The following is a 27,983-nucleotide window of genomic DNA, read 5'->3' as shown; positions in this document are numbered from 1 at the left end:
ATTAAGTTAAAAACAGGGAAATAAAACCATAAAGGAAAGGGCTCATGAACATGCAGTAGATGAGGAAAGCAATGCAGGTGTCCCCCAGGGAGGGCAGGGCCAGGTCAGGGGTGGGAGCAGGGCCCAGGGCCTTCTCCACAGCTGATTCTGAGAGTGCAGCTCTGAGCACCCAGCTCGGAGCCAGAGGGGCCTGAGTGGGCTGTGGCTCGGGGGTCCCCACAGTCTTGGCTGAGGGCCCTGTCTCCAGAGTTGCTGAGGGCTCCACACTTGCAGAAGATTCTGCCTCCTGGGCCTGCTGGCAATAGGGGGCTGATGGCACCTTCTCACCGTCCCCTGGACATGAGAAACAGACAAGTCACCCCATGAGCTCTCCTAGGGCCCTCTTGATCTCACCCATCTTGAGTCATACCTGCGGGGCCCAACCCAGGAAGCCTTCCCTGCTGCTGTCCCCAAGGTGAGCTGTTGTCAAGTCTCTCTCCTGAAGAGATAACAGCTTCTGGCGCTCTTCTCTGTGGGGCCCAGTCCCAAACCATTCTCCCACCAGATGCTCATACAACTGAGCCCCCCCTCACCTGCAGGCTGTGTACCCAGGACACCCAGGTTCCGAGGGGGCGCGTGGAGTACAATGTCACTGTACAGCGGGATCACCCCCACCAGCAGCTCCACGCATTCCTGTGGGAGGCCACTCTCTGCTGACTGGGCAGGAGTCCCTCCATGGCTATCCAGAGAGCCTGCTGAAGTTGTGTCCAGGGACAGCAGACTAGACCTGGACCTCGGCTGCTCGCAGAACTTCTTTGCCTGTGGCGATTTTCCCTCTGACAGAGTCTCAGAGTTGAGGCTAGACACTTCCTTCAGGTATCCTGACAGAGATCTCTGCAGAATCAAGAGACCAGAGTGTCACTGCCTCCCAGCCCCTGCACATTGTCCTGCTTCCTCCGCCCCTGGGCTCAGCTTCCACCTCAGCCTAGACTTGTCCACACAGGCTGCCTCCCTGGAAGGTGTACAGACAACCCCCACCCCCAATCTCAGGTCGGGAAAGACAGTGGGAAGATGTGGTCACTCAGAGTTATGCCTGAATATGGGCACCTGCCCCCAGTCACCCTCTGTTACCCTAGGACTTCTGCGGCAGCAACAACAGAAGCTTGCAGACTGTTCCCTCAGCCAGCCTCTCAACTGAGTCATTCTGCCTCCTCTGAGGCTCTTATTCCAGCCTTCACCATTGGGGACTTTCATTTTGGAGAGCATCCTTCTCTCAGCTCTGAGAGCAAAGTGACTTGGGCAGGGGGTCTGTGGATAGAATGTGGTTGCCTGGTGACCAGGGTTCCAAGTCTGTTGATATCTAGCCCAGGGAGGTGAGGTCACTTCCTGCATCTCCTGACCTGAACTTGTGCTCAGACAAGACACCCTCAGTCACCATGGTGGGCTGACTGACGACTGCTCACCCTCCACCCTCATGTCACCTGCTTACACAGTGACAGCACATAAGACACTCCAAAGCCCTGGAAAGTCTTGAGTGTGGCCTGGGCACCAACTCTGAGGACACAGACTTAGGGCAGAGCCTGATCCTCCTTTTCACCACTGATGAGACACTGGATTGGCCATTAGCCTCTCGGGCCCCCTGGTCTCCATGTGACATGTGGTCACTCTAGCCTGCCTCCCTAGAATGTCCCCAGGCATGTGTGTGCACCCAGAAATACCTGGGTCCCTGTGCAGCCAAGGCTGCTATTTCCCTGGGATGTCACACAGACTATGATGGAGTTGTGATCTGGGGTTGCTAGTGACCACCCTAACACAGGCTGGGCCTGTTCTTGGTGCAAGGACTGTTGCTTCACCCCCTACAGAAGTAGTACTGTGGATATCTCCTTCTCTCTCTCTCTCTGTCACTTATGTTTTAAATTAAAGTCCATTGTGAGATGGAGTTGTGCTGGAGACAGAAAAAATGAAATGAAGTCAATAATACAAAAATAAATAAATGGGAAGCTGGATACATCATTCCACCCAATTAAAGGCCTTCTGGGGGTGGATGGAGAGAGTGTTAGGGCCCCAGAATGGAGTGAAAGGACCCACACTGGGGTGTGATTGTGTTGCTGACATCCATACTAGGTGTATAAGACTTTGTATTGTAAACACTAAATTTCCCTCAGTAAAGTGAACTGACTCCATTTATGAAAAGTGCATTTGATGGGTGGAGAACACTTCACCATGCCTGCAGGACCCAGAGGTAGGTTCTTTGCCACCTGTGGTAGCCGTTCCTCAAGTGGGTGACACTAGGATTGTTAAGACTCCCTTCAGGTAGATCATAAAATGAAATACAAACACAAGCATACACAAAGGGTTACTATCCCCAATTTGTCACAACAGTGTACTCTCAATAGAAGTAGAAGCAACCCAGATACCCAGCAGGGAGTGCCATAGCAAATGTGACCTAGCAAACTTAAAGACAACTTTATAGGCCCAAGATAATAGTGGGTGTCATTTCAAAGAAATAAAAACTTGATTGGGGTTGGGGATGTGACTCAGTGGTTAGAGCATGTCTTCCATTCATTAGGCCTTGGATTCAATCCTCAGTAACACATGAGAGCAGTAAGGTAGAGCTATGTGGAAATTCAAAGAGGGAGGCATGGTTCTCCCCCCCCTCATAAAAATATAAAAATAATAATTAACCGGGAGTTGGGCAGTAGCGCAGCAGGTTTAGTTCATGTGGTGGAAAGAGCAAGGACCCCCAGAATGATCCTGGTTCGAGCCCCCATGCTCCCCACCTGCAGGGGAGTCGTTTCACAAGCAGTGAAGTAAGTCTGCAGGTGTCTATCTTTCCCTCTGTATTCTCCATCTCTCTCCATTTCTCTTTGTCCTATGCAACAACAATGGCATTAATAACAACAATAACACCAATAATAACGAGGGTAACAAGGGCAACAAAAGGGAAAATAGATGAATAAACAAATAAACAAATAAATACATATTCTGGGGTCGGGCAGTAGTGCAACGGGTTGAGCGCACATGGCACAAAGCTCAAGGCCAGCATAAGGATCCCGGTTTGAGCACCTGGCTCCTCACCTGCAGGGGGGGTCACTTCACAGGCGATGAAGCAGGTCTGCAGGTGATATCTTTCTTTCCCCCTCTCTGTCTTCCCCTCCTCTCTCCATTTCTCTCTGTCCTATCAAACAATGACGACATCAATAACAGCAACAACAATAAAACATGGGCAACAAAAGGGAAAAAAAAGCAAAATTAAAAATAAATAAATAAATATAGAGAAATAATAATTGAGCTAGGGAGGTGGGTTAGTGGTGGAGCACAACATCAAAAGTAAGTATAATTGATATATAATAAAAAGCATGTAGTCTGGGGCCAGGCAGTAGCGCACCTGATTAAGTACATAAATTACAGTGTGCAGGGACCTGGGTTCAAACCCCTGGTCCTCACCTGCAGGGGGAAAGCTTCACGAGTGGTGAAGCAGGGCAGCAGGTGTTTTTCTGTGTCTTCCCCACTCTATCTCCCCTCCCCTCCTGATTTCTGTCTGTTTGTATCCAATAATAAATGAAAATATAAAAAATAAAATAAGGAAGTCAGGTGGTAATGCAGCGGATTAACTGCATGTGGCACAAAGCTCAAGGACCCGTCGGTAAGGATCCTGGTTTGATGCCCCTGCTCCCCACCTGCAGGGGAGTCTCTTCATAAGTGGTGAAGCAGGTGTGCAGGTGTCTATCTTTCTCTTTCCTTCTCTCCATTTCTCTCTGTCCTATCCTACAACAAAGACATCAATAACAACAATAATAACTACAACAACAATTAAAAAAGCAACAAGGGCAAGAGGGAATAAATAAGTTTAATAAAAATATAATAAAAGGCACACAGTCTAATTTTTGTCAATGAGATTTGACAAATACATATATATTTGTGGAGTTAATCGCAACTTTCGAATATGTAGACTATTTCCATTATCCTACAAATATCCATGTGCTTAATATTTTTTCCTTACGTCATTTGTCCAGAATGCTACCCTAAGTCAGTCACTGATCTGATTTATCTAATTTCCCTATCTACAGACTAGTTTTACTTCTTCTTTAAAAAGTCCTATAAATAGAGTCCTTCCATGTGTACTTTTTTTTTTTTTGGTCTGGTTTCCTTTGCTTATGCAATGTCTGTGAGGTTTGCTTTGTATTGTTTCTCATGAACAAGGGCCCAGGTTGGAGAGGAGGTAGAGTGAGGCCGGAGCACTGCTCAGCTTTGGCACAAGTGGTATCAAACATTGAACCTGTGACCTCTGCAGCAGCCTCTGGAAGCATGAGAGAAGTGTCGATTGCTGTGCTATCTACCCTGTTCATATTCTTGTGCATGCCAACAGATTTAAAAAAAAAAAAACTGTTGAACTTTTAATTTTAATGTGAATAGACCAGCTTGTTTATACACTCATCTGTTGATGGGAATGAATTACTTTGAGCCATTATGACATCTATGTTGTAAACATATCTGCCTTTATGATTTCAGTTTCTCTTGGATACATACTTGAGAGTGTAGTTGCTGATTCATATAAGTGTGTGTATGTGTGTGTGTGTGTGTGTGTGTGTGTGTGTACGTACAATTTTGAAACTATCTTCCAAACTATTTCCAAAGTGACTGTATCATTTTATATTCCATGAGCAATATATGGAGTCCATTTGCCATACTTCCATACAAATACTTGTGTTGTCAGTCCTTGAAGTTATAGCCTTCTGGATGACCTCACCAGTGTGTGCCGGGACTCACCTCTCCAGAGCCCTATCACATTAGGGGAAGATAGAAACAGGTTGGGGATATGGATCGACCTGCCAACATCCATGTCCAGCACAGAAACAATTATAGAAGCCAGACCTTCTACCTTCTGCACCCTATAAAGAATTTTGGTCCATACTCCCAGAAGGATAAAGAATAAGGCAGTTTCCAGTGGAGGAGATGGGATGTGGAACTCTGGTGGTGGAAATTATGTGGAATTATCCCCCGGTTATTTTACAATCTGGTTAATCATTATTAAGTCACTAATAAAAAATTCTTAAAAAAAGAAAAGGTGATCTAGGGAGTCAGGCGGTAGCGCAGCAGGTTAAGTGCACGTGGCACAAAGCTCAAGGATCAGCTTAAAGATCCAGGTTTGAGCCCCCAGCTCGCCGCCTGCAGGAAGTCGCTTCACAGGCAGTCAAGCAGGTCTGCAGGTGTCTCTCTGTCTCTCTTCCTCTCTATTTCCTCCTTCTCTCTCAATTTCTCTCTGTCTCTATCCAATAACAAATAAATCTAAAAAAATAAAAAGAGTGTATGAAATAAAAAAAAAGGAAAAGAAAATGTGACCTGTCTACATATGAAGTTCATTCAGCAGTAGATACAAATAAGGTATTCACACAAGAACCTGGAAAATACACTCAATCACTTTTGTCACTCAGCATGAGAGCTTTCTTTTGCCATTGACTTTTTTTTTTTGCTCAATTGTGAGTGTTTTTATCTCAGCACTAATAAGAATAAACTTATCTGAAAGCAGAAAAATAATGTGCTAAGTATTAGGCAGGGCACACCTGGTTGAGCACCCATGTGCCCATGCACAATGTCCTGTGTTCTAGCCCTGGTCCTAGCTCAGGGGAGAAGTTTCAGGTGTGGTGCAGCAATACAGGAGATGCAGAAGATAACAGACACAATAAGGAAGAGTTCTCTCTATCTCTCACCTGCTCTCAATCTCCCTTTCTCTTTAGTTTTTTTCTTTTCTTTTTAGAATTTTCACTTATTTTTTTCCTTTTAAAATTTATTTATTTATTTATTTATTTGAATAAATACAGAGCAAAATTGAGAGTGGGGAGTGAGACAGAGGGAGAGAGAAAGTCATGCACCACTCTGTCACATGCGGAACTGGGAGCCTCAGACACACAGCCTGATGCTCTACTGGGTGAACCATGACAATGGTTCTGGCTACTCATGACAATCATTTAGTGGAGGAGATGGAGGAGGAGGGTGAAGAGGAGTAGGAGAAGTCATAGGAGGAGGAGGAGGAGGAGGAGAAGAAAGAGGAGAGTAAGAGAAGGAAGATGGTGTCAGAGTTGAGAATAGGACTCTAAAGCTGGGCTAGGGCAGAGAGTAACTCCCAATATGGGGAAATTATGTAAGTGCTGTTAATTGGAAACCCCAGTGCAAATGCCACCATAACACCAACCTGACATCCCTGGGTGAAGACCTCACCAGTGTGTCCTAGAACCTCACCTCCCCAGAGCCCTGCCACTCTAGGGAAAGATAGAAACAGGCTGGGGGTATGGATAGACCGCTATCAACACCCATGTTCAGTGGACAGGCAATTACAGAAGCCAAAACTCCCACCTACTGCACCCCACAAAGATCTTTGGTCCATACTTCCAAAGGGATAGAGAATAGGGCAACTTCCATTGGAGGGGATGGGATACAGAACTCTGTTGCTGGGAATTGTATGGAATTGACCTCTCTTATCTCATAATCTTGCCAATCATTACGTTACTAATATTTTTGAATATATATATATAAAGATAGATAGATAGATGATAGAGAAATAAGAGTCGACCCATGTCTGCGACTTTGGGAAAACTACTGATTTTTCCAATGGAGTGAATGGGGCTATCAGGGTCCTTGCACATGGTAAATTATGTTCTCTGTCTGGTGAGGTATCTCCCAGAGTCTGGTCTCTCTTTTAGAGCACTATAACTGTATGTGTTGCAATGGTGTCCTGGCATTAAATTACTAATATTTTTTGAATATGTATAAATATAGAAGATAGATAGATTATTGATAGATAGATAGATAGATAGATAGATAGATAGATAGATAGAGAAATAAGAGGCTAACCATGTCTGCGTCCTGGGAGAACTAGTGATTTTTCCAGTGGACAGAATGGGGATGTCCAGGTCCTTGCACATGGTAAATTATGTTCTCTGTCTGGTGAGGTATCTCCCAGAGTCTGGTCTCCCCCTTTTAGAGCTCTACAACTGTATGTGTTGCAGTGGAGTCCCAGCATCTCTTTTTTTCTCTACTTATCTCTGTTTCATTTGAAGCCCAGCCTACTTATATGTCATTATTAAACAAAATTAATAAAAGTCAAAAATATATAGTTACCCATTCTCTGCATCAGGTTATTGAACAGAAGTTCCATAAAAATATTTTTGTCATAGAAACAGTGACAGCTATAAACGTGGCATAGCAGGAGGGAAGTGCTGGAGAAAGAACAGTTTGTCTCGGGAGTCGGACGGTAGCTCAACGGGTTAAGTGCACGCGGCGTGGAGCAAAGCTAAGGACCGCTTCAAGGATCCTGGTTCAAGCCCCTGGCTCCTCAGTATAGGGGAACCGCTTCATAGGCAGTGAAGCTGGTCTGCAGGTGTCTATCTTTCTCTTCCCCTCTCTGTCTTCCCCTCCTCTTTCCGTTTCTCTCTGTCCTATCTAACAATGACGGCAATAATAATAACTACAACAACAATAAAAACAAGGCAACAAGAGGGAAAATAAATAAATACTAAAAACCAAGAACAGTGAGTTTCATTTGACATCACAATGTCATTTTATTGACAATCAAATATTATATGACACTATTATTTACATGATTAACCCTCACCAGGTCAATTGTATTATCCAATATGTTCTGTATATTTGTGGATCTTTACAGTTCACATGTTAAAAGCATTAAGACCATATCTTGTATAAGAATTGCCCCAGGGAATTGCTCGGTAGCACAGTGGGATGAGCACCTGTGGCAATAAGCACAAGGACCGGCATAATCATCCCAGTTTGAGTCCCAGGCTCCCCACCTGCAGGGGAGTCAATTCACAACCTGTGAAGCGGGTCTGCAGGTGTCTCTCTCCCTCTCTCTGTCTTCCCCTCCTCTCTTCATTTCTCTCTCTCCTATCCATCAACAATAACATCAATAAAAACAATAGTAACTACAACAATAAAACAAAAGGGCAACAAAATGGAATGAATAAATAAATATTAAAAAACTTAAAAAAATTAATTTACCCCACCATGTGTCTAGCAGCCCCACCACCCCAGATTCCTGCCCACTAGGAAAAGAGAGACAGGCTTGCAGGAGAGGCCAATGTCTATGTTCAGCAGAGAAGCAATTACAGAAGCCAGACCTTTCACCTTCTGCACCCCTCAGTGGTCTCAGGTCCATACTCCCAGAGGCATAAAGAATAGGGAATCTATCAAGAGTGGGGATTGTATATGGAGCACTGGGGGTAGGCAGTGTGTGGAAAGGAACCCCTCTTATGCTATGGTCTTGTCAAGGTTTCCATTTTAGAAATAAAAAAATAATAATAAAAGTTTATTGCTGCAGTCACCAGAGAATCTAGGTCAGTATGACTCTTCCTAGAGATAAGACTAAGAGGGAATATATCCACTTGCAGGGAAAAAGTAGCCTCCTATTATTTACTGTATTTATTTCAGGTGAGTTTAAGAAACTGTGATGCTATGGTATAGTCATTATTTGCTTTCAGGCAATTTTGTTGTTGTTATTGTCGTTGTTGTTTTGGGATAGGACAGGGGGAAGACAGAGAGGGGGAGAGAATGATAGACACCTTGGAGACCTGTTTCACCACCTGTAAAGGGGCCCTCCCTGCAGGAGAGAAGCCGGGGGCTGGAACCTGGATGCTTTCGCTAGTCTCTGAGCTTCGTGCCTTGTGTGTTTATCTCTGTGCGCTACCACTGAACCCCCACACTACATTTAAAGTCTAGACTTTGGGTGTTGGCAGGTGGCACATCCAGTTGAGCATACACACAGGCTCATGCACAAGGGCCCAGTTCAAGCCCTTGGTCTCCACAAAGAAAAAATAATAATAAATAGTAAACTGCTAATCAGCTAATACTCTATACTGCTAGTGATTAAACAAACAAACAAACAAATTCACTGCGTGTAGTTCAGTCAAAGTTTGGATTTGTGTGACTTAGTACTGTGTTCTCTGGTTGAGTTCAGTGGCCCCTGTCTGGTTTTACACAGAGGTCATAATCTGTCCCTTGTCCTTATGGGAATAAAGGTTTTGATGTATATCAAATGTGGACATGATTCAGAGTGTTCTCTCTGCAAACTCCCTGATGAACCATGAATGAAGTGTTCACAGTGGTTTTGAATCTTGAGATTTTTGACTATCTTTCCTCTGCACAGAGTGGAGGAGAAGCTTCTAGGTGCTGGAAAAATAATTCTGTACAATATCAGTTGGTTGAAAATGTGCCAAGAGATTTCCATGATTTTATGGGACATGATCTCAGAACTGAATCAATGAATGAATGAACACTTCCCAGGTCACCAGAATACATGTGCTACGTTATAAGTGTAGTCTGTGCTGCAACCTCCTGGCCCATGTAGAGCGAGAATCAGACACCTGATGTATGCAACTTGTGTCTGGGGAAAAACACTCTATATTCAATTAGTTCCTCATGTGGTGATTTTGTGACTCCAGAGATGTCATAGACATTGGCAATTATTATATAAAATACTGAGCTATTTACCCTGAACCTTCTCTCTTTGTTTCCTTAACTGAAAGAAAAGGCAGATCAGATGGGTGAATTGTTGAAAACATGAATGAGGCACTGATGCAGGAGAAATACAAATCTTAAATCAGTTTGAGAAGTGTTCTCATTTTGTATCAGAGCTATTATTGTTGGGCCCCAGTACCAGCATGACTGCACCCCCATGACAAGTACATTATTTTTCCCAAATGTGAGTATGCAGAGAGAGAGAGAGATGGAGACAGACTAAGGAATTTAGTCCCATATCACCCATTGTGAAGCTTTGCCCTTGCAAGTGCCCTGGTGTTCATAGCCCAGGACTAAAACCTGGTCATCAAACATGGCAAGCCCATGTCCCACCTGAGGATCTGTGTGGCCCTTAAATTTTGTTTTATTAGATTATCTCCTAAGTATTTGCATTTCATATGCCATCTAGGATTTATTTCCTTAATTTCATTCTTTTTAAAATGGTCGCATACAAAAAACTCGGGTTTTGTAGACTAACCCAGCATTGTGAATACTAGAAAATTCTTAGGTTACAGTGTTGGGATATTGTACAGATGTAGTTGAGTTAGGCAGGACCCACAAAGTACCGTATTTCCATGTGAGTATTATTATTTACATATCAATCTTCTGCCTTGTTTTAAAGTGACTCCTCTGCTTCCCTGTTATCCCCTCAGTGTATTTATTGCTACAGTTGCTAGGATGCTTGAACCTTCCCAGCATGCCTTTTGCCTCTCTCCACTCCCTTTCCCAGCCAATCCCGTCCCGACTTGTCACTTCCTGAATTTCTTTCCTAAAAGCCCTCCTGTTTCCACCTTTTTCTGTCTTGCTCCTCTCTTCTCTTCAGAGACAAGACCCAGAGAAGGGCTGGCAGGCTTAGTGTGAGGCGACCATTTTGCTAGTTCCACGTGGCCTGAACCACTCTGCTCTTGCCCATTTCTGAGGTGCTTGCGTGATTCTCTCCCCTGTGACGCAACCCGACATTATAGTAATTTTGATATGTACTTTTTTTTTTTTTGCCATGGTGTGGGCATCAAGAATCCACTGATCTTGGCAAGCATTTTTTTCCATTTTATTGAATATGAGAGAGTAATTAAGAGAGGAGGGGAGAGATAAAAAGGAAAAAGAGAGAGACCTACAGACCTGCTTCACTGCTTGTGAAGTGTCCCACCTGCAGCTGGGGAGGAGGGCCTCAAACCCAGAACCCTGCAGAGGGTCCTTGTAATTAATATTATGTGCACTTAGCAGGTGGGCCATCATCCGACCCTGGGTGTGTACTTATTTATTTATTTTTATGTTATTTTTTTATTTATAAACAGGAAACATTGACTAAACCTTAGGATAAGAGGGGTACAACCTCACACAATTCCCACCACAAAAAGATAATGAATAATTTCCTTTATTTGGTTGTTTGATATTAGCACACGAAAGTAGAGTAGAGGTTATAGACAAGCTCTGCATCTTAACTACTTGAAAATTCCTTAGGTTACAATAGTTTATTGTGTGACTGTGTGTGTGTGTGTGTGTATACTTATTTATTTTTAAAGAATTATGAATCCTTCAATTCAAGACAGGACTATTTATCTAATATGAGTTTCATTCTGTCAGGACTGGGCAGTAGCACACTGGGGTAAGCGCAAATGGCCCGAAGCAAAGGACCAGTAGAAGGATCCCAGTTCTAAGCCTGGCTTCCCACCAGCATGGGGGTGGTTTCACAGGTGGTGAAGCAGGTCTTCAGGTGTCTATCTTTCTCTCCTCCTCTCTGTCTTCCCCTCCTCTCTCGATAGCTCACTGTCCTATAAAATAGCAACCACAACAACTATAATAACAACAACAACAACAATAAACAAGGCCAACAAAAGGGAAAAATATGGCCTCCATGAGCAGGGGATTCTTAGTGTAGGCACCAAACCACAGTGATAACTCTGGAGGCAAAAAGAAAAAAATTAATTGGTTCACTGGTTGCTTTACCATTCCAGATGAGGTTCACACACCTTCTAGATGTTCACTGTCCAGCTATTGAGTAGAGGGCCAGAGAGGACCTCAGGGCAGGGAAGTGGACAGTGGGACTGAACCTACAGTTGGACCAGAAGCTGAGGAGGGGCTTCTGGGTGGGCAGATGGAGCAGAGGGGATGCTCTGTGCAGAGTCTCCTGTGAAGGCTGACATGCTCTGGGACTCCTGATTGAGGCTTGCACACAGCAGTCTGGCTGTGCTGAAGACCATGGAGTGCTCAGACTACCTCAAAACACACACTTTATTTGAATTAAGTTAAAAACAGAGAAATAAAACCATAAAGGAAAGGGCTCATGAACATGCAGTAGATGAGGAAAGCAATGCAGGTATCCCCCAGGGAGGGCAGGGCCAGGTCGGGGGTGGGAGGAGGGCCCAGGGCCTTCTCCACAGCTGATTCTGAGAGTGCAGCTCTGAGCACCCAGCTAGGAGCCAGAGGGGCCTGTGTGGGCTGTGGCTCGGGGGTCCCTGCAGTCTTGGCTGAGGGCCCTGTCTCCAGAGTTGCTGAGGGCTCCACACTTGCAGAAGATTCTGCCTCCTGGGCCTGCTGGCAATAGGGGGCTGATGGCACCTTCTCACCGTCCCCTGGACCTGAGAAACAGACAAGTCACCCCATGAGCTCTCCTAGGGCCCCCTTGGTCTCACCCATCTTGAGTCATACCTGCGGGGCCCAACCCAGGAAGCCTTCCCTGCTGCTGTCCCCAAGGTGAGCTGTTGTCAAGTCTCTCTCCTGAAGAGATAACAGCTTCTGGCGCTCTTCTCTGTGGGGCCCAGTCCCAAACCATTCTCCCACCAGATGCTCATACAACTGAGCCCCCCCTCACCTGCAGGCTGTGTACCCAGGACACCCAGGTTCCGGGGGGGCGCGTGGAGTACAATGTCACTGTACAGCGGGATCACCCCCACCAGCAGCTCCACGCATTCCTGTGGGAGGCCACTCTCTGCTGACTGGGCAGGAGTCCCTCCACGGCTGTCCAGAGAGCCTGCTGAAGTTGTGTCCAGGGACAGCAGACTAGACCTGGACCTCGGCTGCTCGCAGAACTTCTTTGCCTGTGGCCATTTTCCCTCTGACATAGTCTCAGAGTTGAGGCTGGACACCTCCTCCAGGTATCCTGACAGAGATCTCTGCAGAATCAAGAGACCAGAGTGTCACTGCCTCCCAGCCCCTGCACATTGTCCTGCTTCTTCTGCCCCTGGGCTCAGCTTCCACCTCAGCCTAGACTTGTCCACACAGGCTGCCTCCTTGGAAGGGGTACAGACAACCCCCACCCCCAATCCCAGGTAGGGAAAGACAGTGGGAAGATGTGGTCACTCAGAGTTATGCCTGAATATGGGCACCTGCCCCCAGTCACCCTCTGTTACCCTAGGACTTCTGCGGCAGCAACAACAGAAGCTTGCAGACTGTTCCCTCAGCCAGCCTCTCAACTGAGTCATTCTGCCTCTTCTGAGGCTCTTATTCGGGCCTTCACCATTGGGGACTTTCATTTTGGAGAGCATCCTTCTCTCAGCTCTGAGAGCAAAGTGACTTGGGCAGGGGGTCTGTGGATAGAATGTGGTTGCCTGGTGACCAGGGTTCCAAGTCTGTTGATATCTAGCCCAGGGAGGTGAGGTCACTTCCTGCATCTCCTGACCTGAACTTGTGCTCAGACAAGACACCCTCAGTCACCATGGTGGGCTGACTGACGACTGCTTACCCTCCACCCGCATGTCACCTGCTTACACAGTGATAGCACATAAGGCACTCCACAGCCCTGGAAAGTCTTGAGTGTGGCCTGGGCACTAACTCTGAGGACACAGACTTAGGGCAGAGCCTGATCCTCCTTTTCACCACTGATGAGACACTGGATTGGCCATTAGCCTCTCGGGCCCCCTGGTCTCCATGTGACATGTGGTCACTCTAGCCTGCCTCCCTAGAGTGTCCCCAGGCATGTGTGTGCACCCACAAATACCTGGGTCCCTGTGCAGCCAGGGCTGCTATTTCCCTGGGATGTCACACAGACTGGAGTTGTGATCTGGGGTTGCTAGTGACCACCCTCACACAGGCTGGGCTTGTTCTTGGTGCAAGGACTGTTGCTTCACCCCCTACAGAAGTAGTGCTGTGGATCTCTCCTTCTCTCTCTCTCTCTCTTATGTTGTAAATTAAAGTCCATTGTGAGATGGAATTGTGCTGGAGACAGAACAATGAAATGAAGTCAATAATACAAGAATAAATAAATGGGAAGCTGGATACATCATTCCACCCAATCAAAGGCCTCCTGGGGGTGGATGGAGAGAGTGTTAGGGCCCCAGAATGGAGTGAAAGGACCCACACTGGGGTGTGATTGTGTTGCTGACATCCATACTAGGTGTATAAGACTTTGTATTGTAAACACTAAATTTCCCTCAGTAAAGTGAACTGATTCCATTTATGAAAAGTGCATTTGAAGGGTGGAGAATGGGAGGTGGAGAACACTTCACCATGCCTGTAGGACCCAGAGGTAGGTTCTTAGCCACCTTGTGGTAGCCGTTTTTCAAGTGGGTGACACTAGGATTAAGACTCCCTTCAGGTAGGTCCTGAAATGAAATATAAACACAAGCAGACACAAAGGGTTACTATCCCCAATTTGTCACAACAGTTTATTCTCAATAGTCAAAAGTAGATGCAACCCAGATACCCAGCAGGGAGTGCGATTGGGGTTGGGGATGTGACTCAGTGGTTAGAGCATGTTTTCCATCCATGAGGCCTTGGTTTCAATCCTCAGTAGCATATATGAGGGCACTAAGGCAGAGCTATGTGGAAATTCATAGATGGAGGCATGGTTCTCCCCCCTCATAAAAATATAAAAATAATAATTAACTGGGAGTCTGGCGGTATTGCAGCGGGTTAAGTGCATATGGCAGAAAGAGCAAGGACCCCCATAATGATCCCGGTTCAAGCCCCCAGCTCCTCACCTGCAGGGGCGTAGTTTCACAAGCGGTGAAGTGGGTCTGCAGGTGTCTATCTTTCTCTTCCCCTGTCTTCCCCATAGCCTTCCATTTCTCTTTGTCCTATCCAACAACAATGGCATTAATAACAACAATAAAAATAATAATAACAGAGCAACAAGGGCAACAAAAGAGAAAATAGATAAATAAAGAAATAAGCAAATAAATATTCTGGGGTTGGGCAGTAGTGCAGCGGGTTAAGCGCCCATAGTACAAAGCTGAAGGACCTGCAAAATCATCCCAGTTTGAGTCCCAGGCTCCCCACCTGCAGGGGCGTTGCTTCACAGGCGGTGAACCAGGTCTGCAGGTGTCTAACTTTCTTTCCCCCTCTCTGTCCTCCCCTCCTCTCTCCATTTTTTTCTGTCTTATCAAACAATGACAACATAAATAACAACAACAACAATAAAACAACAAGGGCAACAAAAGGGGAAAAAAGAAAAATTAAAAATAAATAAATAAATAAATAAATATAAAAAATAATAATTGAGCTAGTTAGGTGGGTTAGTGGTGGAGCACAACCTCAAAAGTAAGTATAATTGATATATAATAAAATGCATGTAGTCTGGGGCCAGGCAGTAGCGCACCTGATTAAGTGCATAAATTACAGTGTGCAGGGACCTGGGTTCAAACCCCTGGTCCTCACCTGCAGGGGGAAAGCTTCACGAGTGGTGAAGCAGGGCAGCAGGTGTTTTTCCGTCTCTTTCCCTCTCTATCTCCCCTCCCCTCCTGATTTCTCTCTGTTTGTATCCAATAATAAATGAAAATATAAAAAATAAAATAAGGGAGTCAGGTGGTAATGCAGCGGGTTAACTGCATGTGGCACAAAGCTCAAGGACCCGTTGGTAAGGATCCCGGTTTGATGCCCCTGCTCCCCACCTGCAGGGGAGTCTTTTCATAAGTGGTGAAGCAGGTGTGCAGGTGTCTATCTTTCTCTCCCTTTCTCCCCATTTCTCTCTGTCCTATCCTACAACAAAGACATCAATAACAACAATAGTAACGGCAACAACAATTGCAAAAAGCAACAAGGGCAACAAAAGGGAATAAATAAATACATTTAATAAAAATACAATAAAATGCATACAGTCTAATTTTTGTCAATGAGATTTGACAAATACATATATTTATGGAGTTAATATCAACTTTTGAATATGTAGACTATTTCCATTACCCTAAATGTATCCATGTGCTTAATATTTTTTCCTTAAGTCATTTGTCCAGAATGCTACCCTAAGTCAGTCACTGATCTGATTTATCTAATTTCCCTATCTACAGACTAGTTTTACTTCTTCTATAAAAATTCATATAAATAGGGAGTCGGGCTGTAGTTCAGCGGGTTAAGCGCAGGTGGCACAAAGCACAAGGACCGGCATAAGGATCCTGGTTTGATCCCCGGCTCCCCACCTGCAGGGGAGTCTCTTCACAGGCAGTGAAGCAGGTCTGCAGGTGTCTATCTTTCTCTCCTCCTCTCTGTCTTCCCCTCCTCTCTCCATTTCTCTCTGTCCTATCCAACAACAACAACAACAATAATAACTACAACAATAAAACAACAAGGGCAATAAATAAATAAATAAAATAAATATTTTTAAAAAATTCATATAAATAGAGTCCTTTAATGTGTACTTTTTTTTTTGGTCTGGTTTCATTTGCTTATACAATGTGAGGTTCGCTTTGTATTGTTTCTCATGAACAAGGGCTCAGGGTGGAGAGGAGGTAGAGTGAGGCCGGAGCACTACTCAGCTTTGGCACAAGTGGTATCAAACATTGAACCTGTGACCTCTGCAGCCTCTGGAAGCCTGAGAGAAGTGTCGATTGCTGTGATATCTACCCTGTTCATATACTTGTGCATGCCAACAGATTTTTTTAAAAAAAAACTGTTGAACTTTTAATTTTTATGTGAATAGACTAGCTTGTTTATACACTCATCTGTTGATGGGAATTAATTACTTTGAGCCATTATGACATATATGTTGTGAACATCCACATATCTGACTTTATGATTTCAGTTTCTCTTGGATAAATACCTGAGAGTGTAGTTGTACGTACCATTTTGAAACTGTCTTCCAAACTATTTCCAAAGTGACTGTATCATTTTATATTCCATGAGCAATATATGGAGTCCACTTGTGGAGATAGCGTAAGGACTGGTTCAAGGATCCTGGTTCAAGCCCCTGGCTACTCATGTACAGGGGAGGCGCTTCACAGGCAGTGAAAGCAGGTCTGCAGGTGTCCATCATACTCTTCCCCTCTCTACTGAATATGCAGTTCTCCCATTTCTGCATCTTCTGCCTGCCCGCAATTTCCATCATCTCCTTTTCCCTCTTCTGCATCTTGTCACTCCCAGCCACCTCCATCATCTCCTTCTCCCTCTTCTGCATCTTCTGCCTCCCCGCTCTCTCCATCATCTCCTTCCCTCACTTTTGCATCATCTCACTCCCGGCCATCTCCATCATCTCCTTCTCCATCTTCTGCATCCCCACTATCTCCAACATCTATTTCTACCTCTTCTGCATCATCTGCCTCTCTGCAATCTCTATAGTCTCCTCCATCTTCTCCATCTTCTCCCTCCCTGCCATCTCCATCATCTCCTTCTCTTTCTTCTGCATCTTCTCACTCCCCACCATATCCATCATCTCCTTCTCCCTCTTCTCCATTTCATCCCTCCTCGCCATCTCCATCATTTCCTTCTTCCTCTTTTGCATCTTCTGCCTGCACAACATCTACATCATCCTCTTCTCCCTCTTTTGCATCTTCTCACTCCCTGCCATCTCCATCATATCCTTCTCTCTCTTCTGCATATTCTGCCTCCCTGCCATCTCCATCATTTCCTTCATCCTCTTCTGCGTCTTCTGCCTCCCCACCATCAGCATCATCTCCTTCTCCCTCCTCTGTGTCTTCTGCCTCCTCACCATCGGCAGCATCTCCTTCACCCTCTTCTGCCCTGACATAGGCATCATCTCCTTCTCCCTCTTCTGTCTCACTGCTATCAACATCATCCCATGACCATCTGCATCTCCATTTTGAAGATCGCTAGTTGGCTTATTATAGTTATATTGCAAAGGACATATTACTACACTAGTTTTTAGCCTAACCTCTTATATGCAGGTGGAGCCATGTTATTGTCAGGGGAGATGGTGTCATGGCTAGAAAAAGAACCTGAAAGCTGGATCAGGGAAGAGTTTACCTCCCAAATATGGGGAAGTTGTATAGATATTGTTGACTGTAGACCCCATCGATTTGTCCTGGTGCCCAGATTCACCTTAGGAACCTATGTGACCATCGCATCCTTATAGGTCTGAGCTCACAATCTGTGGCCATCAGTAGGAACATTCCAAGCTGCCCCAATACCAGGACCCATCTTCCTCAGGTGTAGCCTAGAGTATGTTGTCCAGCCTCTCTTCAGAGGATGGAACATTCTCTACCATTGTTGATCCTCGTTGAGGGCAAGGTCCTATGCGGGCTCACAAAGGGGTCTATTGTGTGGCTCCTGATGGAGATGGCCAGTGACAGATCCCGTGAGATAGGCCATATGAACACGTGTGCCCAAAGTTTGGCGTCGTGCGAAGGTAATAGCGGTTTTGAAACCAAAGAAAGACCCAACACTGGCCGCCAGCTATAGACCAATTTCTCTCCTCTCCGTGTGTTACAAACTCCTTGAGAGGCTGCTTCTGTCATGTATTTCTCATCTTACAGAGAAATTCCTATCACCTGCCCAGGCTGGTTTCCGCCCAGGAAGATCTACCTGCGAACAAGCCCTGGCCCTCTCAACTTACATTGAAAATGGATTCCAGAAGAATTTAAAGACGGGTGCTGTCTTTGTTGATCTCACAGCAGCCTATGACACGGTCTGGCACCGTGGTCTCCTGGTCAAGATCTCAAGATGCCTGCCTCCATGGGTGGCCAACACTATATCGTTTCTTCTCCAAAACAGAAGATTCCGGGTGCATCTGGGTGACAAGTCTAGCAGATGGAGACTTGTCTCAAGTGGCCTCCCCCAGGGCTCTGTTCTGGCTCCTACGCTATTTAATATTTACATCAATGACCTCCCAGAAACTTCTTCAAGGAAGTTCATCTATGCTGATGACATCTGGTGTGCAACTCAGGCATCCAAGTTCGACATCCTCGAGGAAACAGTCACGAAAGACATGTCTCTGCTATCTGATTACTGTAAAAAATGGCGACTAATCCCTAGCACTGCAAAAACGGTATCATCTGTCTTCCATCTACACCATGTGCAGCTTGGCGATACGAGAATCCAGCATGAAGCCCAGCCAGTCTATCTTGGTGTTACTCTCGATCGCACTCTGTCATTTCACAAACATCTCATAAAAACTGCAGCAAAGGCGGGCGCGAGGAATAACATCATTGCAAGACTGGCCAGCTCCTCATGGGGCGCGAGCGCTTCCACACTACGATCATCATCTCTGGCATTATGCTATTCCACTGCAGAATACTGTGCCCCAGTATGGTTCCGTAGCCCCCATGTCCACTTGGTCGATTCCAAATTATATTCCTCCATGAGGATAATTTCTGGAACCATCCGTTCCACCCCGGTTCCATGGCTGCCAGTTCTTAGCAACATAGCCCTGCCAGATATTCGTCGGGATGCGGCATCATCTAAGTTCAATTCCCACATCTACACTCGACCGGACCTGCCAATATACGTGGATATCTTTGCCCACCCTGTCCAACGCTTGACGTCTCGTCACCCAATCTGGTCCCCTACGCCTACACTGAACTTCTCTGTTCCAGTCTCTTGGAAACAGAGTTGGCAGTCAGCTGAGGTAAAGAACAAACACCTCATCACAGACCCCTGCAAGCGTCAACCCGGCTTTGACCTAGCACGTTATGATCGGGCTCTCCTCAATTGCTATCGAACAGGCCATGGCACGTGCGCCGCTATGTTCCATCGCTGGGGAGCCAGAGATGACCCGAACTGCCCCTGCGGCTACAGAGTCACATAGTCAACGACTGCCACCTCTCCAGATTCAAAGGAGGTCTCGAAACTTTACATCAGGCTCAATCTGACGCTGTTGACTGGCTATGGAAGAAGGGCAAATGCTAGAAGAAGAACACGTGTCCATAAATTAGGGCAAAACAGATACCTGAAGTAAAATTGCACAATAGTCTGCAGTGAGTTAATAAATGAAGCAAGCAAGTAGAAAGACCTAAAAAGACACCATAAAGTTCCTAATGAAAGTTTCTATTCAGACCTAGATACCCTCCTCACCTACGTCCTATTACACTTCCCTCAGTCACTCAAAAGCTAAGTAAGTTCATGGAGGTCAGGTATTATAGGATTTTCACTCTTACTTGTACTGCAGATAAAGCCCACCACAACATGAACTAGGTAAACCTGCAATCAGCCTTTCCACAGCCAATTACGAGTTAGTGGTGTGAAGAGGTCAGGGGCTTGGGTGAAGAAGTCTAGAGCTGATCATTTAATGGCCAACTCGATGTCATTAACATCTGTGCCCAGATGTTTCCAGTCAAGTACTGATTCCTTGGGAGACTTGTTGAGTGAAAGAGAGAGGAAGAACCAGACATCACTCTGGTACCCGGGCTCCAGAGATTGAACTCAGGACCTCATGCCTGAGACTCCAGTGTTTTATCCACAGTACCACATCCTGGAATAGGATACATGTAGATTTTCAACCATGCACCCTGGAAACTTCTATGAAGTCAATCAGCCATATAAGGCATGGGAAAGTCAGGGTGATTATGGAAAAGATTTTCACATGTGAGCCTAGGATGCCCAGCTGGGTGCTATCCCAAGACCGTCAGGCAGAGCTCAGCATTCTTCTGGATCACCAGCCAACTCACCCACCAAAGAAACAAACTCGCTTAAGGAACAACCAAGTAGCATAGCTTAGGCATAGCAGACTGCAGCCTCAAAGTAAGATGTGCAGATTAATTAAATTAATTCCTTAGAACCAAACCAAAACAACAACTGTGAAATTGGACTGAAGTCAATAAATAAAGCTTTGTTTCTTTCAACTGGTTGTTTAAAATCTTTATTTATAAAATAGAAACACTGACAAACATCATAGGATAAGAGGGCTACAACTCCACACAATTCCCACCACCAGAACTTGGTATCTGATCCCCTACCCTGATAGCTTTCCTATTCTTGATCCCTTGGGGAGTATGGACCCATAGTCACTATAGGGTGTAGAAGGTAGAAGGTCTGGCTTCTGTAATTTCTTCCCTGCTGAATGCTGGCATTGGCAGTTCAATCCATACTCCCAGCCTGCCTCTCTCTTTCCATAATGGGGTAGGGATCTGGGGAAACAAAGCTCCAGGACACATTGGTGGGGTTGCCTGACCAGGGAAGTCCAGTTGGACTCATAGGAGCATCTGGAACCTGTTGACTGAAAGAAGAGTTAACATATAAAGCCAAAGAAACTGTTGACTAGTCATGAGCCTATAGGCTGGAATTTTGCAGATGTCGATTTTGGGGTGTCTCTGTTTGGTAAATAGCTAGTAGGCCTATTTCAGTTATATTCTGAAGAGCCCATGACTATACTAGTTTTCTTTTTCTCCTTAATTTCTTTCTTTCTCTTTCTTTCTTGCTTTCTTGCTTTCCTTACTGACCCTGACATCTGATAAACAGGTGGACCCAGTTTATTGTCTATGGTGATGATGTCATGGCTGGAAAAAGGGCTAGGAAGCTAGACCAGGGAAGAGAGTAGCTCACCAATGTGGGAATGGTGTATAAATATTGTTGACTGTAGACCCTATCGATTTGATCTGGGGCCCATATTCAGCCTATGTAACCTCTGCATCCCTAGAGGTTTTCCACTGGTTTTTAAATGAGTTCCAATTATATGGACTGGGAAATTCTAGTCATTCAGGTCATGATTTTAGTAGAAAATGATATGCATAGGCATCTGAAGGAAATCTGCCCCCATTTAACACTCCAGTGAAATTCAGAAAAATAAAAACTACTAAATAAACCAAATCAAAACAACGACTGTGAAATGGCATAATGATTATGCAAAATATTTTCATGCTTGAGGTCTGAGGTCCCAGGTTCAATCTCCTGCACCACCATGAGCCAGAGCTGAGCAGTGCTCTGGTCTCTCTTTGTATCTATCTCTTTCTAAGTATAATTACAAAAAATAAAATTAATAAGAATTTTAAAAGGAGCTTGAGAAGCTACAAAAAAGAAAAGAAGAGAGAAGAAAAGAAAAGAGAAGAAAAGAAAACCACCAACATAAAAAAAAGAGTGTGGGGGTGAGGATGATGACTGTACAGTTGAGCAAAAGCCAGGAAGAGTTACTGCATCAGCCCTCCTGAAATCTGAAGTTGGTGCAGAGTAGCTTTGGGAGACAGGACATCAGCATTAGCTTGCATAGTGTAGGACCCCTAGTGGGCTGGTGGGGATTATGTGGCTGACACACTAGAGAGAGGCTGAGTTCCCATCCAGCCACAGGCAGAAACAACCTTCCCTGTCAGGTTGCTTTCAGACCTGAGCTCCAGCCAATGGCACCCCGGCCAGTTGCAGACCCCTCTTTCCCCCCCCATTTTTCCCCAGAGAATCCAGAGACAGAAGCCACAGGCATGAAGATCTTAGATGTATTTTTTGAAATATTTACTTTTTATTCCCTTTTTGTTGCCCTTGTTGTTTTATTGTTGTAGTTATTATTGTTGTTGTTGATGATGTTGTCATTGTTGGATAGGACAGAGAGAAATGGAGAGAGAGGGAAAGACAGAGAGGAGGAGAGAAAGACAAACACCTGCAGACATGCTTCACGGCTTGTGAAGTCACTCCCCTGTAGGTGGGAAGCCAGGGGCTCGAGCTGGGATACTACCTCCAGTCCTCGCACTGATAAAGATTTAGACTCTCAAGCATGAGGTCCTGAGTTCCATCCCCGGCAGCACATGTGCCAGAGTGATGTCTGAGTCTTTCTCTCTCCTCTAGTCTTTCTCATAAAAAAATAAAATCTTTAAAAAACAAATTATTAGTGGGAGTCCGCTGGTGGTGTAGCGGGTTAAGCGCACGTGGCACAAAGCACAAGGACCCGAGTCAGGATTCCCTTTCAAGCCCCCAGCTCGCCACCTCCCCACAGGGGAGTCGCTTCACAGGTGGTGAAGCAGGTCTGCAGGTGTCTGTCTTTCTCTTCCCCTCTCTATTTTCCCCTTCTCTCTCCACTTTTCTCTGTCCTATCCAACAATAGCAACAGCAATTCCCACAACAGTGTTAAACAACAAGGGCAACAAAAGGGAAAATAAATAAATACATGTAAAAATATTATATTTAAAAAATTATTTGGTGAGTTAACATTGACTTACACCTAAGATGCAAGATTCTTCTGTGAGGTAATGTGGGGGAGGGGGCAGGGCACGTTATCCTGGTGAGTTGTGTTGGTGGCTGCTATGCAGGACCTGGCCCTTCAAAGACAGCTTAGTGTCCACATGGGTGGGTGTTAACCTATAGAGACACCCAGCTCCACTAACCTCCAGTCATTCACAGGCTCACTGATCCCAAGAGCTTAGACCCAGAAATATTTGGTACTGCTAAAAATTGATGCATGTGTTTACTTATTTATTTTGTGAGAGAAAATTATAGAGGTGGGAGGGTTAGTGTGAGATCAAGAAGGAGATAGTGAGAATGAGAGTAAGGGAGTGAGGAAAACAGCAAGGACTGGTGTGTGGAGAGAGAGAAAGAGAGGAAGGGAAGGAGGAGGAAGAGAGAGAGAGAAAAAAAAAAAGACCCGGGGGGGGAAGAGAGAGAGAGAGAGAGAAGCATTGTTCAATTCTGGGAAGGAATGGAAGCTTAGTAAGGTTAGACCTCAGCTCTGCAAATGGAGGCTCTGACAGGATGATCTCTAGGGAACCTACGGAAGACCAAATTCCAGAGAGTTCAGGCCAAATCCCAGATTGTTTCCTTTACCTGTTGCTAAGAATGAAAGAGCTGGAAGTTGGGCGGTAGTGCAGGGGGTTAAGCGCATGTTCTCCAAAGCACAAGGACAAGTTTAAGGATCCTCTTTGGAGCCCTGGGAGGAAGCCCAGCCTGCAGGACCCCAGGTGGACAAGCAGCTCCGCATTGAGGAGCCTGCAGAAGCACGGATGCCGCCAGCGCCCAGACTGCAGGAGCCACAGGAGCCCCGGACAGCCATGCTGCACATCTCCGTGGGGAGCTGGCCCTGGGCTGTGGCCTGCAGGTGCCCCTGGGAGACAGACAGGTGCTGGTGGAGCCCAAGCCCAGCGCGGTGACGCAGGTGTCTCTGCCAGGCCAGCTGGTGCCGGTGTTGAACGATGTCCACCTGCGCTCCGTGGACCAGAGGGCAGGGGCCAGGGCCAGTGGCCTCGGGGGCTGCCTCCGGGTGCAGCCCTGGGCGCTCTGGGCCACATGCTGCCCCTAGAACACCGCTGCAGGCGCCACCTGGCCGTGGGTGTCCGTCCAGGAGGAGCACTGGCAGCTGCCCGCAGGCCCCCACACCCTCAACTTCTGCATGGTGTCTGCTCGCAGCTTCCTGCGTGCAGCCAGGCCACAGCGCTCAGCTCAGACATGCCACCTGCAAGGACCCCACAGCACACAGCCCTGGCTTGGGGCCACCACCGGGGACTCCCACCTGCCCTCCTCCTCCCCGGGTCTGGCTCTCAAGTACAGCCTGCAGGCTCACCTTCAGCATCTGCCCCCCAGCTCAGCGCTCAGACCTCTGCCTCCTCCCAGTCTGGGCCCTCTCTCCTGGCACCCGCCCCCCCCCATGCCCTTGGTGGCCTGGGCCTCGACCGAAGGCCCGCAGGTGCCTCTTCCACTAGCACTCTCACTCCTCAGACTCCTCAGATGAACATCTATACCCTGAGGCCTGGACCATTTCTCCCACAAGCCTCCAACTGACTCTGCACAGCCTGGAGACTCAGCGCTGATGACCTGCAGGGGACCATGCTGCATCAACCTCAGCTCACAGCAAGGACAGGGAGCCTGCAGCCCAGGGCATGGAGCTTGAAGACACACAGGACCCTACCAGCTCTGCTCCAGCCTGCCTACCTGCCTGCCTACTGGGAGGAGTAGTGCTCCCTCCCTTCCCCAAGGACAGACACTCAGCTTTTGCTATGGAGACTCCAAACACAGCCATATGCCCTGGATTGACCCAGACTCACTCCACCTGGACCCAGTCAGCTCTTTCCTCTTTGTACAGGAGGCTCAAGTCACTGGGTGCTACCTACCCACAGTCCAGCCACCCACCCCTCATACAGGCACTGCTGGCAACAAACCCCCCCACTCACAGCACTGTGCTGGGCCTAGCACCCCTGAAAGGTCCTGGCACTCAGCTCTCACTTGGATGAACACCAAGGAAGGACCAGTGGGCTTCGCTCACTCCTCACCCCAAGACTGTGCAACAGGGACTTTGGTCTCTCTAGACAGACTCTTGGCACCTCTGCTCCCTGTTTCTCCCCCAAGCCCCCAAATCACTGCAGGTGCTCTGTGGGGCTGATTTCCCACAGGAAATGGATTTCCCTTCCCAGGAAATGGAAGGATGCCTCACTCAAAGATAACTTTTGGCAGACTTGGCTACTCTGGACACAGCTTTGTGTTGCTCCCACTTGGAAGATGTGGATAGCATTGAGGAAATTATGTGTGTAATAAATAGGGGGGACCTTTATGGGGAACCTTTTGTCAATCAACAGCCATGTTTGTCCACATATGCGTGAAGAAACAAAGTGCCTGTGAACCTGACTTCATGGAACTGGGGGAAACATCCTGATGGTCCAAAGACTTTTGACCTGAGACTCTGAGCTCCCAAGTTCAAACTTCAGCATCTCCAGAGGATACATCAGAGCAGTGGGTGGGAAAGAAAAATCAACAAACAGAATGACAAAGGAATCAACACCTAAAGTTAGAAGTCATGGGGTGGGGGGTAGCTGGGGAGAGTAGAGGGGAGGTGGGGCTGTTTCATTGGTTCTAAAGGGGACATTTGTAGTGCTAACACTATGTGGAAGATTGAAAACAAAATCCAATAAATGCAATAAAACAGCTTGATGAGAGTGAGAGGAGTCTAAACACCAGAGGAAAAAGGGTTATATGATCACAAATAATTTGGGAAATCCTGTATACCTTCTCTCCTCTCAGGTCAAGTGCTCCCCACCTTCTCAGGGGATGATTAATAAGCAGTGAAGCTGGTCAATAGATGTCTATCTTTCCCTTTGTCTCTATGCCTATCACCATGGATGTTCTAAATTCTATGAAGGGGAGTCAGGTGGCAGCACAGCGGGTTCATTGTAAGTGGCCCAAAGCACAAAGACCAGAATAAGGACCTGGTTCAAGCCTCTGGCTCCCCATTTACAGGGGAGTGTCTCACAGGTGGTGAAAAAAGTTGCTCCCCTCCCTTTCTCTCCCCTCTCTGTCTTCCTCTCCTCTCTCAATTTCTCTCTGTCCTATCCAACAATGACAACAACTTCCCTCCCTCTGGGAGTGTGGACCAAAATTCTTTCTTTGGGTGGTACAGGAAAGGAAAGGAGCTCTGATTTATATAATTGCTTCTTTCTTGGACATGGCTTCTGCATCTTCTGCCTCCAGGCCATCTCCATTATCTCCTTCTCCATCTTCTGCATCTTCTGCTTCCCCACCATCTCCATCATCTCCTTCTTCCTCTTCTGCATCTTCTCACTTGCCAACATCTCCATCATCTCCTTCTCCCTCTTCTGCATCTTCTGCCTGCATGCCATACTCATCATCCTCTTCTCCCTCTTCTGCATCTTCTCACTCCCCGCCATCTCCATCATCTCCTTCTGCTCTCAGATGAGCTCTTTTAAAATTTATAGCTTCTCCAAGGCCACTGTTCCACCCAGACAGGCTCATTAGAAAGTCAATCTAAGCAGGGAGTTTGATTACGAACAGTGGCAGTTATTATTGGGGGTGCTGGTTAAATCTAGAAGTCTCACAGGAGTGGGTGTGTGCCCTGCAGAGGCATCTGTGCATATTATTACATCAAGAGATTCCATCAGATCTCTGCCCAGTAAGTTGGTGCTAATATTAGCTACCAAAGGACAGAAGTGTCCGATCCCTTCCGGGTCTTCCCACATAAGTGAATCTTGTGTGAGAAAGGCTTGGATCAACCCTCCAACACCGTGTAAATGGGGTCGTGGGAGTAGTTCCCAACTCTGAGGAACCTCTCCTTGCCTTAGAATCATCTTTTCTGCCCCTGTGTCAATCAAACACGTAAAAGGAATATTACCAATCCTTACTGTCATAATAGGGTGACCTCGTTCTAAAACAGAAGTGGTCCACAAAATCTCAGGTTCTGAATTTGCACCATTCAGGGGCGTGCCATTTTTATGAAACTTGGACCAATAATCTCTCTTCCAATGTAAACCTTTCTGGCATCTATGACAAGGCATTCATGGTCTCTGGCTCCCTGACTGGAGGCGGGGTTGCCCTGACTGGAGGCATGGTCGCAGCTTATTTTTTGGACATTGGTTACGCTAATGCCCTTGGCCACCACACTAAAAGCAAGCCCCTTTTGCTTACATGGGGTAGCTTCATAGGCCTGTGTCATAATGGGTGCCCCATAAGAACTTGGTCTAAGTTCCTGTGTAGCTAAAATCCAGGTATCTGGGTGTTCGTATTTAAGACAGGCATGCCTGACAGAATTCCAGAAGCATGCCATCCCAGACAATAGACCACAGGAGGAGAAAACGGGTGCCAGGATTATAAATCTTTCTCTCTAAGCTTGACTGGACTTTGGTAATGAATTTAGCTAGGGATTCATTGGTTTCTTGGTGAAGGGAGAGAATGGGGGCTGAGGCTGCTCCTGTGGGTGGTGTTAACCTCTCCCATGCTTGTGATGCACAGATGCATACCTCTTCAAAATAACCAGCTGAAAAGTTGGCATCTGCCTGCTGAATTCCGGTTTCAAAATCTCCCATTCCAAACAGTGCGTCAAAATTCCACTCTAGCTGATTCTATTTCTCAGGGATTTCTGTAAGCACTCATCATGAAAAAAATGCCTCCCATTGCAGGAAGAAGGGGTCTGGGAGTGTAGCATGAGCTACTTCCCTCCAGTCTTGGGGGGATATTAAGGTGCTGGAGAAAGCCTCGTAAAATGGACTTGGTCCATAGAGCATAAACTCTGTCCTCGTTATCTTTCTGGCAAAGCGCTTTAAGATATTTGGAGGAGTATGGATGCCACACCTGAGGGTTTTGTCTATTAGGGGCCACATTTACTGGGAAGGTGTGGACTTGCTTTGATAGCTGGGTAGCAGCAGGGGGAGGAGTCACGGAAGTGGAAGCTGCCCAAGGAGCGGCAGCAGCAGCCAGAGAAGCCGAACGTGTGTCTGCCAAAAAGGAATTCTTCAGGCAAAACGCAGAGGGCTTAGGGTGGATAAGCACCAAGACAGTATCCCTTAACTCTTGTATCTCAGCCTCAAGGTCCCTTAAAATTTTGGAAGGGCACCCTATATATACCCTGAAAGCTGCAAACATGGTCAAGAGGATCCACAGTGCGGCCCCAAGTAAAACGTCTCCGAGATAGAAAACCTATCTCATGAGAAAAGAGTAGAGGGTTTGGGAAGCCTCTT

The 27,983-nt window shown here is 46.4% G+C and overlaps 2 protein-coding genes across 5 annotated transcripts in view; one reads left to right on the top strand and one right to left on the bottom strand.

Moving 5' to 3' along the window:
- Window positions 1-27,983, top strand: part of IMMP2L (inner mitochondrial membrane peptidase subunit 2) — a 777,851-nt gene that overhangs the window by 732,227 nt on the left and 17,641 nt on the right. The window lies entirely within an intron of this gene.
- On the bottom strand, window positions 2-13,182 carry LOC132539828 (uncharacterized). Its single transcript, XM_060195754.1, has 5 exons — window positions 12,858-13,182; window positions 12,320-12,620; window positions 11,775-12,086; window positions 573-860; window positions 2-333 (listed from the first exon to the last, which is right to left on the bottom strand). Exons 1-5 carry the CDS (start codon window positions 13,116-13,118, stop codon window positions 2-4), a joined length of 1,494 nt encoding a protein of 497 aa, XP_060051737.1. The 5' UTR covers window positions 13,119-13,182.

The sequence above is a fragment of the Erinaceus europaeus genome, chromosome 8 (genome assembly GCF_950295315.1).
Source record: "Erinaceus europaeus chromosome 8, mEriEur2.1, whole genome shotgun sequence".
Classification (NCBI taxonomy): domain Eukaryota; kingdom Metazoa; phylum Chordata; class Mammalia; order Eulipotyphla; family Erinaceidae; genus Erinaceus; species Erinaceus europaeus.
Note: the sequence above shows the minus strand (reverse complement) of the source record. Positions and strands in the feature narration are given on the sequence as shown.

Coding starts and splice junctions, on each gene's coding strand:
- LOC132539828 (XM_060195754.1), bottom strand. CDS start 13,118: ATGCAGGAAGTGACCTCACCTCCCTGGGCTAGATATCAACAGACTTGG. Junction 12,087..12,319: donor CCTGGGTACACAGCCTGCAG/GTGAGGGGGGGC, acceptor TCTGTTTCTCAG/GTCCAGGGGACGGTGAGAAG. Junction 334..572: donor CCTGGGTACACAGCCTGCAG/GTGAGGGGGGGC, acceptor TCTCATGTCCAG/GGGACGGTGAGAAGGTGCCA.